The sequence below is a fragment of the Crotalus tigris genome, unplaced genomic scaffold, assembly GCF_016545835.1.
Source record: "Crotalus tigris isolate CLP2741 ecotype Arizona unplaced genomic scaffold, ASM1654583v1 scf7180000018371.15429387391:27106975, whole genome shotgun sequence".
Classification (NCBI taxonomy): domain Eukaryota; kingdom Metazoa; phylum Chordata; class Lepidosauria; order Squamata; family Viperidae; genus Crotalus; species Crotalus tigris.
Window position 1 is genome coordinate 5,474,369 of NW_024096970.1, and position 19,960 is coordinate 5,494,328.

A 19,960-nucleotide genomic window follows, 5' to 3' on the forward strand; every position below is an offset into this window, starting at 1 on the left:
TTATGACATCTGCATTTCTGCAGACCTGTTTTCTGTTTGGGGCAGAGAGACTTGGGGGAAGGGTTGATTTCTACCTTTAAAATCCTTTGGGAAAATATATTCTGCCTTTTTAATATTTCCCAAAATATTTCTTTCTCTGGATTCTTCCCACAAGATTATACCATTGTTGGATGAGAAATAATCTCAATAGATCACCTCAGTGATTTTTTTCAATATACTCCACCATTTTTAAGGTAATCCCTAGTAAAGAAAAAATGTTGATCTGCTTCAAAGTTAAATTTTTATATGCTAATTGTGTGAAAACAGTCTGTTTTTATGCTTTTCTGCATTCCCTATCTTGCGAACGGCTCATCGCAAAGTACAAAACATGCAGTATATACAACATAAAATACTTTAAAATGTTTAAGTATATTCAATAACGAACTATCAACATATCCTGAAAATAGGGATTCCTAGCACCGCACAGAGATACATCAGCTCCCCAGCTCTACTTCCCTGAGGACGCCTCTTCCTGCTGGCGGACTCCGGGAAGTCCATTCGCCAGCTGCCGAGGCCTGAGAGATGCACTTTGGGCGGCTCCTGTCGCATCTGAACTGCCTTTCTTATTGACAATTCCAAGCAATCCCATTCCCACACAACAACAGAAGGGGGATGGACTCTGTACAGGGGCGCTCTTGGCTTCCGGTCAGGTCACTTCCGCCGCTCTCCTTCCTCCGGCTCCTAGATGTTGGACGGCGGCGAATTAGACATGTTGGTCCGCCGGTGGCGGGGGCTAGGAAACGGGCGCGGACCGGGACAGGAGAGCAGAACAGGGGGTAGGTGTTTGCTGAATCGAGGAAGCGGACGGATGCACGAACCGAGGGGCTTCGCCGTTTCCTGCAGCGGCTGCAGTGTCTCCTCAGCTTCTATCCTGCTCTACTCGGAAGTCCCCTGATTTGGGGACAGAGAGGCTTTCGGAGGGTTTCTAGATGGGTGCGGCCTGCCTGCCTAGGAGGCGCGAGCAGCAGTTCCTATTCGGGCGCTGACAAATATTACTGGGGACGATAATTCAGGATGACCCCGACGCCACTTATCGATAGCAGGCGGCTTCCAGGCGTGTTCTGCCATCGGCTGGGCATCCGCTCCCTATCGTGGTAGACCGAGCCAGGAAGGGAAGACGGCTGGATGTAGGAGCTTCCTTAGGGAACCAGGCCCTGTCTCGGAGGGCTTTCCAGGCGATGACAAGCACCTGGAAGCGAGTCTAGGAGGTTCCTGGCAGCTCGAGAGGCAACAGATTTGATGCTTCCCCCTCCCCACCCCATGCTTCTGGCCGGTGGTAGAGCAGTTTGAGAGAGTCAAGCCGCGAAGTGCAATGGTAATCCAATCGTGAGGTGACTGGCAAAAATGACTGTCTGAAGGTCCCCAGGAAAGGGCGGGCTCCTGTACTTCACTAACTCCTTTTAGCTGAATTTGATATCAAAATAACAATTACATTTGTTTATTTATTCAATTTATAGACTGCCCAATTCCCAGTAACTCTGGGAATTACAAAATGTGGAAAAAAGAGCATAAAAGAGCAGATAACACTAATAAAAAGAAGCAGAGATGGCAAAGATAATCCAGTGTTGAAAGAAAAATCTTCATCAGGGTCCAGTCCAAGCTGGGGATAAACAAAATGGAGACTGCTTTAGAAATAAGGTTGTAGTTTATTGAAGAGGAGAGCCAAACAGAAAGATGGCTCTGGGAAAAACTGACCATATGTAGTAGGGAGTGGGATTTTATATCTTCTTGGGCTTTTGTTTGGAGTTGTTCTTGTGGCATGAACTTTGACCTTAGTCTGAGTGTGCCTTTCTGGTATTCTGATGGTAGTGGGTTAATCCTATTATGTCCCAAAGGTCATATCCTGCTTCCCTGGGGCTGTGGCTGATGAGTGTTGGATTTTTTTGGTGTGAGGGATGTTGATTTTAGGGATCTTTATCTTCCCAGCTTCCTGACTCCACTTTTTTTGACAAGATTATGACATCTGCATTTCTGCAGACCTGTCTTCTGGTTTGGGGCAGAGAGACTTGGGGGGGGGGTGTTTCTGCCTTTAAAATCCATTGGGGAAATACATTCTGCCTTTTAATATTCCGAAAAATATTTCTTTCTCTGGGGGAGGGAGGCTGACTTCCCACACCAGACAGAAACAAGGAAAATAAAGGGGGGGGGTGTTGATCACACACATTAACAGCATGAGCGAAGAAACCCAAAACATGCTAACCCAGCCAGACAGGATCAAATGGGCCAGATTATATATATTACTATTCAGATCAAATATATGTTTTTATTGTACATTACTGTATAAACAGTACAGTATTGGTTTGGTTTTGTTATGGCTGAACAATACATTGATTTGTTGAATTAGGGCAAATTACTTCTGTTTTCTTTAGGCAAGAAAAACCAAATGCACAGGTATAGAATAGAAGTCCTAGTGGACGATCATTTAAGTATGAGCTAGCAGTGTGTTGCAGCCGCTAAAAAAGCCTGTGCAGTCCTAGGCTGCATTAACAGAGTGATAGCACCAAGACCATGAGAAGTGTTAGTACTGCTTTATAAGACTTATTGCCTTGGTAAGACCAAACTTGGAATATTTCATCCAGTTTTGGTGGCCACAATATAAAAAAGATATTAAGACTCTAGAAAGAATGCAGAGAAGAGCAATGAAAATGATTAGGGGACTGGAGGCTAAAACATGTTGAGAAGGTAGGAAAAGAAGCAGGAATGGAAACTAATCAAGGAGAGAACCAACCTAGAAATAAGGAGAAATTTCCTGACAGTGAGAACTATCGGAAAGCTTACCTTCAGAAGTTGTGGGTGTGCCATCACTGGAGATTTTGAGATTGAACAGCTATTTGTCTGAAATGGTGTGTCTTGCTGACCAGGGGATTAGACTAGAAGACCTCCAAGGTCCCTTCCAACTCTATTATACTGTTATTGAGATAAAATATCTCGGGAATTGTATCACCAGTAATTTTATATGCACTGCTGGAATGTAGATTAAATGTAAGATAGTGGATCTCATGGTTTGAATTGGCTCTCACATCTTTTATGCAGACATATATGCTACTTTAATGAGGTCTAAGAGGATTGAGTAGCATTTCTTTCACACTATATTGTATCACAGAAACTAAACTGGTGGAATGAAACTGTAAACTGAAAATACAGTTTACTGGTATTATTTGTCATTTTATATTTTTATTAATTTTCAAGAAATAATGACAATTTTTTGATAGAAACATTTTGACAGATTAGTTGGTTAGAAAAGGGTTGTTGGATGAGCTTTGGAAGTAGTTTCTTTTTGTAGTTTTATCCCTTTTCTTCAGACAAGGTTCTACTGCTTCCTGATACAGCCATGCTGAATCTTCGTCTGGAATCCTGCTGTGTGCTCACAGGATATGCTTTCTATCAGGCATACAAGAAAGCCATGGAGCCTTGAGAAGAATCTGTTCAGGTTTAGTAAATTGTAACTAAGGAACAAATGACAAAGTGCTTTGTTTTATTTATTAATATTAGACTTCAGCTACTGCATTTTATAGAATAACAGTGGCTTTATTTTTATAGTTCCAGGTACAAGCATGGAGAAAAAGGATAAGCCTTTTCCTAGGCTTAACATTCATTCTGCATTTTGGATATTGTCATCGATAGCTATTACATATTATATTGAATTTTTTAAAACTGTTAAGGAAATTATTCAAAAAGAAAGGTAAAAATCTGTTTCTATACAAATAAAAGTTGATACTTTATGTGACCAGTTAACATTTTAATTTGCAAAAAAATAATTATTCAAATTATTTGTAAGTCCTGTCACCCCTCAGTACATTATGCATGTTACCATTTGAGAAAATAAATTTCTTATTCTAAAATCATTTGAATGATAACTCAGTATTCCTATCTATACCTAGATTGCAAAGTTTTCATAGAGGATAATAACTGAAGTAGTTGGGGTAGGAAACTAGCCAAGAAGACTTATTTAAATGATTTTGTTTATTATATAGATATAACCATAGTTATATAAAACACATAAAACATATATTCTCTTCTCACAAGACCCAGAAGAGTTACAAAGACACATACTAGAGCTGCACAAATCAGGAGAAATATTTGGCTTAAAAATAAACCTGAAAAAGAGCCAGGTCATGTTTAATAAATTAACCAAACAAAGACGTAATAAACCACTATCTATACCTTATCAACAGATCTCAGTAGAAGGTGATATAATAAAGGAAATTGAATGCCATGTTAAACGTGGTTGGCAGATATTCAGCAAGCTAAGTGTAATCCCCCTGAAGAGGAAAGTTTTCGATCAGTGTGTGCTACCTGTTCTAACATATGCCAGTAAAACATGGACACTAACCTCACAATTGATACAAAAGCTATGAGTGGCGCAAAGAGCTATGGAAAAGATACATGTTTGGTATCACAGTACAAGATAGAAAGACCAGCACATGGATTAGAGAACAAATAAAAGTATATAATATCAAGAGTAAAAGAATGGAAATGGAAATGGGCTGGTCACATAGGCAAGAAGAACTGATGGCAGGTAAACTAAGGCAGTCGTAGAATGAATTCCACTCGATAAAAAGTATCCACAAAAGAAACCTAAAACAAGATGGATGGACAATATGAGCAAGTATTACAGGCCCAACTGGCAAAAGAAAGCTCAAGACCATATTGGTTGGAAACAGGCAGAAGAGATCTTCATTCTGCAGTGGATAAGCAAAGGCTAGAATGAAAAACATAAAAACATATTTCTATTTCAATATATTCTGAGTACATACACTTCCATTTCAGATACATGATATAATTTTTAAAAGAAAACATGCACAATCTTCTGAGTTGGTCTACTTACCCAGATTTCTTGGCAAAGAAAGATGTGGTTAGTTTTTGTCTTTGGGTTTTTTTTAAAAAAATTCCCCAGCCTACGTTACAATCCTGGATTTTCTGGTGATTTTCCATTCGTGTGCTTAATTGGATATGTCTCTGTTTAGCTAATGGTGTACATCTTATAATCAGCCAAATGCTGTTTGCTATGACATACAGTATAGAACGGATTTAATGAGGGTACTATTTCATTAAAATAGTACTATGAGGATAATATTAAGCAAGCAAGTAGATACTAGTGAAGTTATCAGGGATGTGCACCACATCTTTCATAAATCCTGGAGCACTGGGGAAGTACCTGAGAATTGGAAAAGGGCTGATGTGGTCCCCATCTTCAAGAAAGGGGAAAAAAAAGGACCCAGGAAACTACAGACCAATCAGTTTAACATCAATACCTGGGAAGATCCTAGAAAAGATAATCAAAAAACAGATCTACGAACAACTAGAAGCAAATAAAGTCATAACTAGTAGCCAGCACGGGTTTGTTAAAAACAGATGATACCAAACCAATCTTATCTCATTCTTTGATAAAGTGACTAAACTAGTAGACCAGTGAAACACAGTGGACATAATGTTAGATTTTGTTAAGGCATTTGACAAAATAGGCCACAACCTACTCCTTGGTAAGCTAGGAAAAGGTGGAATAGACAACACCACCACCAAATGGATCTGTAACTGGCTGTCAAACCGTACTCAACTAGTTATCCTCAATGGCACTACATCCACATGGAGAGAAGTAAGCAGTGGGGTACCACAAGGTTCCGTCTTAGGCCCAGTACTCTTCAGTATCTTCATAAATTACTTAAATGAGGGAATTGAAGGGGAACTTATCAAATTTGCAGATGACACCAGATGACAGGAGTAGCCAACACCAGAAGACAAACTCAGGATCCAAAAAGATCTTGACAAACTTGAACAATGGGCCCTATCCAACAAAATGAGTTTCAGTGTGGAGAAAAGCAAAGTCTTACATTTAGGCAGTAAAAACCAAAGGTACAAATACAGATTGGGCGAGATCTGGCTTAGAAACAGTAACTGTGAGAAGGACCTTGGAGTCCTAGTGTAGGGGTTTTCAACCTTTTCACCAATTGTACCACTTTTAGGATATGGCAATATTCGAGTACCACCTAGCAAGGTGTCAAAAACCTGATGACCCAAAAAACCAAAAAGCCTGTTGAAAGTTGCAATTGCACTGAAATGACCATTTTTCAACTTATGACCATTGCAGCATGCCCAGGGTCATGTGATTTATATTTGGATGCTTGGCAACTGATTCATATTTATGATGGTCACAGTGTTCCAGGGTCATGTGATCCCCTTTTGCAGCCTTTTGACAAAGTCAATGGCAGGGCTGCTGGTGGCCAAGTGCTAAGGCAGGACTTCCCTCCCTCTTTCTCATTCCCATCTCCTTCTGAAGGAAGAATTTGAAACCCCCCCCCCCCAATATTTTCTCTCTTCCATACATTCATCAAACAAGGAAAAACCTCCAGAGACAGAAAAGACAAGCTGCTGAGTGAACCAGCTTAAAAAGGCACATTCCCCTTTAAGAATTAGCTACTGGCTAGAAAAGAAAGTTAAGCAGCCGGCACTTAAGGAAGAAAAAAAATGTAGTAAGTATTGGCTGCCTTCTAAGGCAGCCTTGCCAAATGGCTCCATTCTTAAGTAAAGCAATGCTACAGGCAAAATCCATTCAGGAGAAAAATACTTCAAAATCCCTTGCAGCAAAACTTACAGCTAACAATAGCAGAGCAATAGAAGCTAACAGGAGCCATCAGCCAAATAGAAATTGCCAAACACTCCTTAAGAACAGAAAGCCCACATTGCACCAATCCCAGGACTTCAAAGTCACAAAAGCACATAAGAATTCTTCTACTCTCCATCTCCCTGCCTCACCTCCAGCCATTGCTGCCTTTTTTCACTCCTCTTGGAGGGCTACCCCTCCCCCACTGCATTTCTTGCCTGTTTGCTGCTGCCAGCACAGGTGGCTGCCACAGCAGTTGTAGATCAGCTCATGGCCAGCCTGCTTGATCTCTCCCCCCACCTCCTCCTCCTTTCCCTTCAGTGCAGCTAGAGCTGACTGCCTCCTCCCAAGGCTGCTGCTTTTTCTTCTCTCCCTCTCCCACCCAAACTGCCTCCTTTTATAGCCTCTCCCGTTTCCGTCCCCCTCCTCCTCTCTCATGGGGGAGGGTGAGCAAGAAGTGAGCCTGGGGGGAGGGTGAGCAAGAAGTGAGCCTGGGGTCTTTGCCTCCCCCCAGCAACTCTGCTGCTGCAGAGGACTCTCTCACAGTAAGTCTGTCCCTGTGCTGGCTCTTTCCCTTCTTCACTACACTTGGCTAGGCAGGGCTGTGTACCACCTGCCACTTGTTAATGTACCACAAGTGGTACACATACTACCAGCTGAAAAGCCCTGGTCTAGGATATAAACACTTTTTAGCCATATCCCTAGCAAATATATCCAAAGTTCTTCATATATCCAGCATAGAAATAATGAGAACCAACATTCCTTTAGATATTGTCTGAGCTAAAATGGCACTTGCTCCTGGACAGCATGAAGTAGTTTCCATATAGGAAGGCCACATGGCGCATCAACTGCCCCTTTTTCCAAAATGAAATTTTTGAAGATCACCTTTTAGAAAGAGCCTCTGCATTTTACAGAGCATGTCTTGCACCATTCTAAAACAGCTACCATTCTCATGATCTCTCTCTGGGAGATTGAATTGGAAAATCATTCTCTTCTGAGAGATCATGCAAGCTGCACCCACTCCAGAATGGCACAAGGCAGCCTTTGTAGGAAGGCCACATGTCACATCATCTAGACACTCTTTTTGAAAGGTGGTTTTTGGAAGAGTTGAGTGGAGCAGGCATGTTATGGGGAAAGAAGGTCCAAGATTGTGGGATCCAGCAGGGCAGGAAGCTATGCAAGGGGTGCCTTGAGCTAGGGGAGGACCAGTGCAGGTGCTATAGTGCAATTCACCCCAACCCCTGATAATGACCCATGTGGTTGCTTAACAGTTGCAACAGGAACAGCCAGAATTGTCCTTGTGCTAGCACCTCTTTTAATGACCACACAGTCATAATTTGGGAGCAGTTGTCATAAATGAGAACAACCTGTATAAGATTCTTGTATAAATATAACATCAACTATTTAAATATCTATATTTAATAATATTTCTTTTCCCTTTTACATTCCAATTCAGTATTGTCAATCTAAGCATACTAAAAGGATCAAATAGAATAAAATAAAATGTAGGATCCATACAAAATAACAGTCCCAGTTTTTCATATGGCTCCTTGGGAAAATTGATTGCTACCCCAGCATAGAGAATATTGATGTTTGCAAATATATGATACAGATAATATAGAAAATTAAGATATTATTAATTGAAAGGTTTAACTGAACACAAAAAAGACAGAACATATATCCCCCCCATTAAATCAATTACAAGAAAAAAACACCACCATTACTTTCATAGATAATTATTTCCCCATGTCAATCCCTTCCAATTTCTCTCTTCCTGTTAAAAAAAAACAAATAATGTTACCACTGAAGCAGGTATAGGAGTCCTCGACTTATGACCACAATTGAGCCCAAAATTTCTGTTACTGAGTGAGACATTTGTTAAGTGAAGTTTGCCCTATTTTCAACCTTTCTTGCTACGGTTGTTAAGTGAATCACTACAGCTGTTAAGTTAGTAACACGATTGTTAAATGAATCTGGCTTTCCTATTGACTTTGCTTGTCAGAAGGTTGCAAAATGTGATCACATGACCCCAGGACACTGCAATCATCATAAATATGAATATTAATATGCCATGTGAATTTTGATCACATGGCCATGAGGAATTCCAGCATCTTTTTATTTATAAATTAAGCTTTACATTGCTGTATTTTGCATAAATAATAACACATCCATGCTATTTTCTTGATATTGGATGATTTGTAATCATTATTTTCTAATCTAGTTTAGAAGTCATCATCTAAATACCAACCAGACCTAACCATGTTTGGCTTTTGAGCCCAAGATTGTCCAAATGTTCTACTTAAACTCAAGCCCTTTTCTCTGCCTCTCCTGTGTTTCCAGTCTTAGTTTCTCAGGTGCCCATATGCTGGCTGAGGAATTCTGGGAGTTAAAGTCCACAAGTCATAAAAGGGTCAAGTTTGAAGACCCTGTCTTAACTAGTTGAAATCTGAAGCACCATAAAGACTCAAGCCTGGTAAAGCTTGTGTCTTTCTCAGCTAATGTTAGAACAGTCCTGATCTGGATTAGCCTCCTAATTGAGCCAATGTTCATAACATTGATGTATGCTTAATACAAGATCAGCTAGCTTATTGTGGTACTTACTCAGCTCTACTTTTCTCTGTCTTGCAGTGGGTGGTTTGTTCTTGGCAGCTGTTTATTAGCAGTCAGTCTGTCAGTGGCATTTTACTGCATCATATACCTCGAATGGTATCATGGAATTGCAGACTATGAAACTAGCTATCCCATTCTCGTTCCAATCACAACTGCTTGCTTTATTGCTGCAGCAGTTAGGTAAGTTGACCAGTCATAGAACAAACTGATATTAATGGAGAGACCTGACTTAAAGGTAACTGTTAAAACAGTTGTGAGAGGAGACAATAAAATCAGTTTATTGTAATTCTGTTCTATATGTTAACTTCAGCTCTCTTGAAGCAATTTTTAAAGCTTGTGTAACATTTGACATGTTTAATTTAGTTCAGGATGTTTCAGAACCATTTATTTAGCTTCATCATGTGTTATTAAGGCTTTTGGTCCTGATGAAGCTCTAGATTTGTTAAAGAATGAACTGGAGCCTCCTAAGTGAGTAACTTAGATAAAGGGATTAAAATTGGTATAGAGAAAAATATGTTTCCATCATGGTAATACATTTTATTATTTATATCTCACTGCAATCAAACAATTCTCAATATAGAAAAAACAGTTAAAAATCCCCAATAGGAATAAAATCAGCATAAAATCAAAACAATATAATAATATAATAATGTAATTTAAGAATAAAGTAACTCAAAACACCAGGAATAAATCTAATATCACTACCTTCCAGAGCTTACTGTTTTCAGCAACTTTCTGAATGCAGTTAGGAAGGGATCATACTGATTTCCACATGGAAGCTATTCCACAGAACCACTGCTGCTATCAAGAAGCTATCCCTCCTGACCAAACCTCCCTACAGTACGACACTAGGAGCATTTATCCAGTACAGGAGATGGAGAATCCACCAATGGGTTTTCTCTGTCTGCCTGCTCTTGAGACCAAGTAGCCAAACTTGCCACACCCCCTCTTTCCAGCAGATCCAGTCTTAACTTGATCTCCACTCTTGCAAGATTTGTTTGACTTGGCTCTCATCAATAGCAGGTTAGATAAAGAAAATACATTGGTGAATTCTCCCTTAGTTCATTGGCAACTCTAAATTAATATACCTTTAATAATTCCCAACCAGCACTGGGATCAGTACTGATCTCAATTCCTTGAGAACTGTGGGGTGTGTGTGTGTGTGTGTGTGTGGGAAATTTCCCTTCATCGTTCCCTTCTCCCTTTCCCAGGGCTCTGGGTGGGGGTGGGGGGGTAGAAGGCATCAGCAGAGACTGCTTGCTGTGCCTTTTCCCCAGCCTCCCCAGCTTGCAACCTCGCAATTGGGGTGCACTACAGACTCCTGACTTGGATTCAGGCTTGAATCCGGATCATCGGAGTCTGTATAAGCAGCCCAGAGCTCTTGCGGACATCTTTCTGCCTTCCGGAAATTCGGCTGCAAGCTCGCTCGTCGCAGTTCGAGTGGCACAACCGAAGGCAGCTGGTGGCCGATTTGGCCACAACCTAGAGTCTAATGGCCATTCTGCTGCTCCGGGGAGCTCAGATCCCCACGTTGAGGCCATGGAGCCTGTTTTCCTTGCCGAAATAAGTTGCAGCCACCATTTTGCACCATTTTGAAGCCGCTTTTTTCTCTGGGGAAGCACGAATGGCTTCCTTGAAATTCAGCAACAAAGGGAGAAAGCCAGCTGCAAAGATCACCCCAGCTAGGCAACAGGACACCTTAGTCCAGATTCCCCTTCTTTTCATTGTGCTCCGCTCGTGCCCATTAGCAGTCATTGCAGCATGAGCGGCCATCTTGGACTCCACGTGGAGGCCTATTTGGGCCCAACAACCCTAATAACAGTTTTAAAGGCAGAGGGGGAGAAAGTCATCATCGCACCTCTCCGTTCCATCGGTTAGCTGCCACTTAAAATTGAATTTTTGGACTTACAAAAATTTTTGGAATTGCTTGCTATTTTTTTCTTACTGGTGCACATTGCCTGGCCATCTAAGGCCTCTGGGCGGAGCCCACAGAGTGGTTCCAAATGTGCCTTCGGTACCTGCCTCATTTATCATGACCATAGTCCAGAGAGAATTATTTTTGGTCGGGTGGTCAGGGGAGCAGTCTTGGTATTTGCTCCAATCTTGCTTCCGCCAACTACTTGTCCGCCAAAGTGTCTTCTCAGTGTTTTTTCTTACTGAGATTGCTCAAGTAGGATGGAGGGATCACCGTTGCCTCAAACCTTGAGCACGCCCTCTCCATCACCCAATTACGGCTGCAATAAACCTTCTGAATAGAAGGCGGCGGGCAAGTGCAAAGCTAAGACCAAACATACGCTAAAGAAGACATCCAAGTTGGCGGAAAAGCAAGCCAGCGGTAGGCACCAGGCTCTAGAGAAGGAGTTCTCCAGAGCACAGAGGCAGGCCCAATTGGATGTGGATCAAATGGCGGCCACGAGATGGAACTTCCCTTGGGCCCATCAACATCAACTCAAGGGGTGTGGTCCGTCCCGGGAATGCTGGTAACATTGGGTTCGCCCTCCACATCGGCTCAGCAAGTGACACCTGTCCCGGGCACTGTCCCTGAGTCCACATTTACACCCACGGCTGCGGGACTCGGGTCCTGACATCGGAGACATTTTCTCCGACGGACGTTTGGAGGCATTGCTAACCAAGGTTGTGGACCAGGCTTTGGCTCAGTGCTCAGTCCATTCCGAGCAGGAGGCCTCTACCTCAGCCATGCCACCCTACGAGCTCCCTATGGAGCCTTCAGCACCCCAGGAACCTGACTCTCCCGACCAGTCCTCCATGAGCGGGTATTCATCCCCTCAAGAGGAGGAGCAACCGGAAATTACTCTCTCGGAGGATGAGGAACTCCCCCTGGAGCCCTCCACTTCAGGGAGTTTATTCAATCCCAACCTATTCCTGACAATACTCTGCAAGGCCACCCTTACGGCAAATATAGGGGCAGACCAGTTCCCTCAGCCTCAGGGGACGACAGGCACTTCAACCAGGCCAATTTTTGTCGAAAAAGTGGCTACTGAACATCATGTACTGTGTCCTCCATGTTTCTGAAGGGGATCAAGAAACAATGGGACTCTCTCTCTTCTCTCCCTTCAGTAAGTGGAACGGACAAAAGGCTGTTCACCACATCCACGGATCTCTCTGATGCCCTGGAGGTCCCCAAGGTGGATGAAGCCTGGACTCCTTTGGTTTCCCAAACTGCCATTGCGGGGGACCTATTGGAGGCATTAAAGGCTGACGACAAACGGTGGGAGGAAACATTCCGTAAGACACATCAATCTGCAGCATGGGTCATTAAAACGGCCATATGTGCCTCTTTTTTTGTCCACTCTTTTATGGTTGCAACAACTTCAGGCCAGGGTCCCCATTGAGGACATGCGGACTCATCAGGACCTGGCAAAAATGGTAGCGGCCACGGAATATGATGCAGACGCAACACTCCAGTCGGCCATATTTTCCTCCAGATCCATAGCATCCAATATAATTTCTAGAAAAATGTTGTGGCTGAAGCACTGGCAGGCTGATACCAAGGTTAAGTGGCGCCTAGCAACTGCTCCTTATTTAGGCAGCAACTTGTTTGGGGAGGCCCTCATACCTTACCTCGTCGAAAATAAGGATAAACGTAAGGTCATGGGCCATTTAAACAAAAAATCTGAAAAACGGCCCACACCTTATTTTCGGAGACAGTCCTTTCATCAGCCGGTGACCACAGCCACCAGCCAACCTCCCAGAACATATGTCCCCAGACAGAACAGGTTGTACGACCATCCCTACGACAGGCCAGGGTTTCGGCCCAGGCAACAGAACCAGTCAAAACGGCCATTTTGTGGAGCAGGCTGCTCCTACCGCAAGACCAAATGACTCCTACTCCAACCTCCCAATTTTCCACCAGTGGGAACAAACCTCCACGGACAACTGGGTTCTACAGACCATACAGTCCAGTTTGTCCCTGGAGTTCCTAACAACACTCCCAGACCGATTCACAGTCTGCTCAGTATCTCGGGATCCCCTCAAACACAGGCTTATGCAGGAGGCCATCCAACACCTCCTAGACATTCAGGCCATAGAACCGGTTCTGACAGAATACGGGCGGGGGGGTTTACTCCATCCTCTTCGTGGTTCCCAAGGCCTCAGGAGGATGGAGAGCCATCCTGGACCTAAAAAATCTCAACAGATATATAACATACAAAAAAATCAAGATGCAATCCCTCCAGTCCATCCTGGGAGGCATCAGACAGGGCGACTTCCTGGCGTCAATAGACCTCACGGAAGCTTACCTTCACATTCCAATTCACCCGGCTCACCATCGGTTCCTACACTTCTGTTACAAGGGCAACCACTTCCAATACAGGGCTCTTCCTTTCGGCCTCTCTTCAGCACCCAGGGTGTTCACGAAGATTCTGGCAGTGGTAGCAGCCAAACTGAGGAAAATCCCAATTCGCGTCCAATGCTACCTGGACGACATTTTAATTTAAGCAGCATCCCTCCAAACAGCTCGGGCGGACGTGATGACCACCATTCACGTTCTGCAACAACATGGGTTCTCAGTCAACTTCCAAAAGAACCAGACAACTCCTTCATCCAGACTTCTATACCTGGGAGCCATCATAGACACATCCAACTGCATGGTCTATCTCTCCCAGGAGCGTGTGGTCAGCATCAAGGAACTGGCTCGCCAGGTATACAGGCAACACACAGTTCCACTGGTCTTACTCTCTCAATTACTGGGCAAGATGGTCTCCTGCACAGCCATAGTTCCCTGGGCCAGACTTCATCTGCGGGACCTTCAATGGTTCCTCCTCCCTTTCCAGCGCCAGAATACCAGCGCATCCAGTCGACTGATCATATTCGCAGGGCGCTTCGCTGTTGGTGCTCTCAGGCAGTGACTAAAGAGTCACTCTTCAAGGAACTGGAACACGTCACCATCACAACAGACGCCAGTCTGTATGGTTGGGGAACCCATCTACACTCTCATTTTGCGCAGGGACGTTGGTCCAGCGTGGATCTGAGAAACAATATAAATTGGTTGTTGCTCAGAGCCATCCACCTAGCTCTACAACACTTCAAACACAAAATCAAAGGTCGCCACATTCTAGTCCTCACAGACAATGTGGTGGCCAAGGCGCACATCAACTGGCAGGGGGGCACCAGGTTCAAATCCCTCATGGCCAAGGCACAGCTCTTGTTCGCCTGGGTAGAGTCCACCCTGGAGTCACTCAGGGCGGACCATATCTCAGAGGTCAACAACGAGCAAACGGACTTCCTAAGTCGCACCACAGTGGACCCATTGGAGTGGGGCTTACATTCGGACCTGTTCTCAGACATCTCGGTTGCCCAGTTCTCGACTTGTTCACTTCACAGGACAATGCCCAACTCCCCATGTTTTATTCCCGTTACTTCCTTCCGGAGGCAGAAGGGACGGACGCCTTACGGACTCGGTGGCAGCAAGGCTTACTTTACGCCTTTCCGCCACTACCACTCATACCGGCGACCATCCATAAACTGCTTCACAAGCGGGCGGAAGTGATACTTGTGGCCCCTTATTGGCCACAGAGGCCGTGGTTTGCCGACCTAATGAACCTGTCCCAGTCACCCCCATGGAGGATTCCCCCACATCGGGTGTCACTACATCAGGGGACTCTCAGTCATCCGGATCCCCAATGGTTGCAACTGACCGCCTGGCGCTTGAGCGCAGCATAATGGCACAAGAATCATTTTCCTCTCGAGCCATCACCATGATTCAGGCCACGCGCTGTCCTGTGACCAATCACATCTATGATTCCACTTGGAAAATTTTTTGCCTTTGGTGTAGGAGGCGACAACTTGTCATTTCCAAATTGACCATTCCCCAAATAGTGGATTACCTGTTGGACGGACTGGACAGAGGCCTTGCCCCTGCGACTATTTGCAGAAAAGTAGCGGCTCTGTCCACTCTTCTCTCATGTCAAGATTCGGTTCCCTTGGCTCACCATCCCAGAATTCGTGCATTTATCAAAGGGGCGTGTAACACCAGACCTCCAGTTGTTCACAGGTACCCATCCTGGGAGTTACCGAGAGTACTCCGTGCTCTCACAAAACCTCCATTTGAACCTTTAGGATCCATTTCTTTAAAACACCTGTCCCTGAAGGTGGCATTTCTGATAGCCATCACATCGGCCAGATGAATCTCTGAACTGGCTGCATTATCGGTCAGGAATGACCTCTGCATTTTCCACAGTGACAGGGTTGTCCTACGTATAGATGCTTCGTTTGTCCCAAATTCTCTGTAAATTCTCTGTTCCACAGATCACAAGAAGTAATTCTACCAAATTTTTGTCCAAATCCCTTGGAGCGGCAATGGCATACACTGGATGTCCGTAGGGCTTTGAGTCGTTACCTCAAGCGCACGGAGCCTTTCCGTAGGTCAGAAGCCCTCTTTGTATCATTCCGATCAGCTACCATGGGACAGAAAGTCTCCGCGGGTACCATTGGCAGGTGGATCCAGAATTGTATAGCGGAAGCGTACCAGTCTTCTTCCTTGCCGATTCCAAATCATCTTACGGTCCATTCCACTCGCAGTGCTGCAACCTTTGCGGCTTGGGCCACTCAAGCATCGATTGAGGAGATTTGCAGAGCTGCGACGTGGGCCTCGCCCTCTCCATTTGTACGTCACTACAAGATTGACCGCTTTGCTTCGGCGGATGCCTCCTTCGGCAGGAGGGTCCTCCAGCAAGTGGTATCTGGAGACGCTATTCCGGCCTTACCTGTTTCCCACCCATCGGGACAGTGAGGCTTTGGTATGTCCCATTGGTGGATTCTCCATCTCCTGTACTGGAGAAGGGGCATTGTCTTACCTGAACACCTTTTCTCAGTACAGAGATGGAGAATCCACACCCACCCTAGGGTCAGTTAGGCCGTTCTAGGGAATTGAGAGCCAATGTCAAGTTCATCTTCAGCCGCTTCGCCCTCGTTAAGACTGGATCTCCTGGAAAGAGGGGGTGTGGCAAGTTTGGCTACTTGGTCTCAAGAGCAGGCAGACAGAGAAAACCCATTGGTGGATTCTCCATCTCCGTACTGAGAAAAGGCATTCAGGTAAGACAACGCCCCTTCTCTCTAGATAGCCCAATAGGTTGGCCAGCTCTGTTGCCCTAGAGGTACCTCAGTAGCAAGCCATAAAGCCCTTTATGTGTTAAAGCCAGCACTTTAAATTGCACCATTAAGCTAATTCCAGTGGGTTGAACATAGAATATTTTTTCTTTGTCTACTGCTATTCTAGGTGTTTCTGTTGTTTCACTTCTTGTGGCTCCTCAGAACCTGCTCGGTTTAGTCAGCAGAATGAGGCTGTTCAGAAGCAGTCTTGTTCCACACTTGACTCCCTTGGGCATTCCCCAGGAGCCATCTGGAAGCTATACAGGTCCATGAGACATCCATGGATATTCATAGCAGGTCATCCATATTCCATATAGCCTTTTTCTTTAATAAAACATATTTTTAATGTATGCCATATTGCTAGATTGGCATTGCTTCCAAAGTGTTTAATTAAAAGAGTACTTGATTCACTCTTTTTATTGTCCAATTGCAATTACATTGCATTGGTTCATTGTACATGAAATAGATGAGGGAAGAATACAGAAACTTGTTCAAAGTTTTGAAAATGGGCCATTTCATGCTGTAACTAGATTCACCTGGGTAAAAGATAGGTGTAATTGTACTTGCCCTTGTTTCCTAATGTTGTGAAACAGACCAGAGTGATTATACATTTTTTTTCTTCCTAGCATTTTCCGGCAAATGCAGGGTCCACTTCTTTCAGATCAACTGATTGTTGCTTCGTTGATTATGATACGAATTGTTCGTCCCACTTGTTGCTCAAGCCTGACGTCAAGGGCTAAGAGGGAGGGACTGGTCCAAAATCACTCAGCTGGCTTTCATGCCTCAATCTGGCAAACAGAACTCACTGTCTTCTGGAATCTAGCCTGGTGCCTTAATTCCTAGACCAAACTTGCTCTCAACTAGATTGATTATAAATAACCTAGGAAAAAGGGATGGTTTTAAATCATTGGTTTAAATTAGATGTTAATTTATATTACATACCAGTGTAGTCTAAAACTTGATTTAAGTTGCTGCAACTGTGCATCGGCATCACCTCATACCTACACTGCAAAGGGATTGATGGGTAAGTGGAGGTTGCAGATGGCTGCAGATGGGCCATGTGCACATTTCCACAATTCCAGTTGCACATTCTAAGGAGGTACGCATCCTGCATGCTGATTGGTTGATCCTGCTTCCTGTTCTGTGCCTTGCTGTTTGACCATCCCCTAGCCAGAGTGTTACCATAGGCAGAAATATAAATTGAACATCTATGCTATCATCCCCAAACAACAGATGTGTACGTTCCCTGACATGCAGTGATGGAGAAGTCTAATCCAAACTTAATTCCTTGATGTATCTTATGAAGTAATATTTTAAACTACAAATTTATATTTGTGTTATCTCAAGAACAAAGTTTATGAATTGCTAGCTACTTTCAGAGTGCACACACATGTATACCCATTACAAATAGTCCTTGTTTACCGAGAATTCATTCAGTGATCATAGCTACGATGAGTCTTCATAATTGTAGCTATTGTAGCATCCCCTTGGTCAGTCATGTAATCTCAATTTGGCCACTTGGTACCCATATCACACTATGATAGTTGCAGTATCCTGTGATCATGTAATCACAGTTTGCGAGTTTCAGAGGTGCTTCTACAAGCCAGCAGTATGAGTTGAGGTCCTGTAATGTGTTTAACGAACCATGGCAATTCATTTAATTATCTTGACAACTGATGTTAAGTCATTGCAGTCATGATGTACTTGATGACTGCATCCCTTAGTGATGGAGTTGCCAATCCCTATTATGGTCAGTGAAGACAGCCTGTATTTATCATTTAAATTTAGAATACTATCCAGAGGAAAGGTTAAGAGACTTCGAGTAAAGAGAGATATTTGTGTTTCTGTGTGTGAACATATATTTATGAATAGATTACTGGAAAATGTTTCAAAATGAATGAGACTTTTTAAATAATAGATTAAGCATAAGTATGATAAACTACACGTAAAATTGCTAATATTAAACTAAAATTGATCATTCTTTTTTTAATTCCAGTTTTAACATTTCCTTATGGCCTGTGTGGTCATTTCTGACACCTCTGGTGCTCTTCATCCAGTTTATGGGTATAGTGATGCTTGTGTCCCTTTTGGGCTAGACCTTGCACGGTAAGACTGTATGGGTACTTAACTCTGTTTCTTTGAATGACCAAATCTCTTCATTTTCATACAATTGTAGACTTGGAACTCATGTTCCAAGACTGATCAAAGCAAAATAAAATGGAACTATTACTTTCTGTGGTTTGGAAGCTGTCTTTTGTGGAACTGTGTTGTGTTTTTTAGTAGCTGCATCACTCAGTCTGAAGTACTACTATCAGCACCAAAGCTCCTGGTAGCTGATTGATCTTAGCCAAACTTGAAAAACTTCAGCAGAACTTAAGTATATCATCTGCAGATTTAATTGTCATTCCTACCATTTTATCTAATATTGAGTACCTGAAAATTACTTTTTCATTGTTACAAATATTGAGTACCTGAAAATTACTTTTTCATTGTTACATTGTCCAGACTGTACTTCTTTGCTTATCAGAATGTCCTTATGTATTTCATCAAATGCTTGATGACTTCAAGATTTGGAAGATCCATTTGTATAGTAATCTGTGAAAGAGACTACCTGAGATATGGTTCTTAACAAACTCCTGATTTCTTTTCATTGTTGCATTGTTTTTATAATCTCTTGGCTGAAATCTCTCATATTTTGTTTAGGTTCTTTCTACTCTTGATGTCAGAGTGAATGGTCTGGATTTAATCATTCTCCCCAATTTTGAAGTTTGGGGCAACACCTGCTCTCTGCCACTTCAACGTCAGAGAGAATACATAAAGGATCAGCAAGACCATCATCAAGTTTCTTCAGTACTGTAAAAGGAAAGATTTAATTAGAAGTACATAGAGATTCCCTGGCCATGTCTCCTTCATTTTCAAACTTCATTCTTATTCCTCGTTCTGTTCTTCATTTCTTGTTGAGCAAAACTGAACCATTTGCATTATAAAAAGGATAACCAAAAGCTATGTTTAAACAAAATGTCATTCATTTGTTTGCAGGCTGAACTGCCAGCTAGCAGGATTTGAAGATCAAACCTGCAGGTAATAAAGTTTGGGCAGTCTAAAATCTCATCTTCACTGAGCAAAGCAGTTGAACTAAAGTATGGTTATGAAATTGACATGTTGTCATATTCCTGAACTACTTTTAAAGTTTCAAGATACAGTATTTACAACATATTGCTGATGTAGAAACAGCATAATTGCATTTGAATTGAAGCTCAATTCTTCATCTATGTGTATTATATAGAATGGTGAATATATTTTGCAGGGTCTAAGATACTCAGATCCCTTCTCTGTCATAAATTTATTAGATCACTTTAGTGAAGTCAAAGTCAATTCCAGTGCCCCAATATTTAGTGATTTTCAACATAATGCTGATTTATATATAATATATGTATAAGTGCCTCTTTAAAAAGCCCTTAGTAAAACCAGACTTAGAATACTGCATCCAGTTTTGGTCACCATATTATAAAAAAGATGTAGAAAACTCTGGAAGAAGTGCAGAAAAGAGCAACAAAGATGATTAGGGGGCTGGAGGTTAAAACATAAATGGTTGTAGGA

The 19,960-nt window shown here is 42.9% G+C and overlaps 1 protein-coding gene across 1 annotated transcript; it reads left to right on the top strand.

The window, feature by feature from the left end:
- The first annotated feature begins 482 nt into the window (after positions 1 to 482).
- TMEM128 (transmembrane protein 128) lies at positions 483 to 19,471 on the top strand. The gene is made up of 5 exons (XM_039351227.1): positions 483 to 815; positions 3,580 to 3,721; positions 9,269 to 9,430; positions 18,357 to 18,466; positions 19,064 to 19,471. The coding sequence occupies exons 1-4, from the start codon at positions 725 to 727 to the stop codon at positions 18,454 to 18,456; spliced, it is 495 nt and encodes a 164-aa protein (XP_039207161.1). The 5' UTR covers positions 483 to 724; the 3' UTR covers positions 18,457 to 18,466; positions 19,064 to 19,471.
- The last annotated feature ends 489 nt before the right edge of the window (positions 19,472 to 19,960 follow it).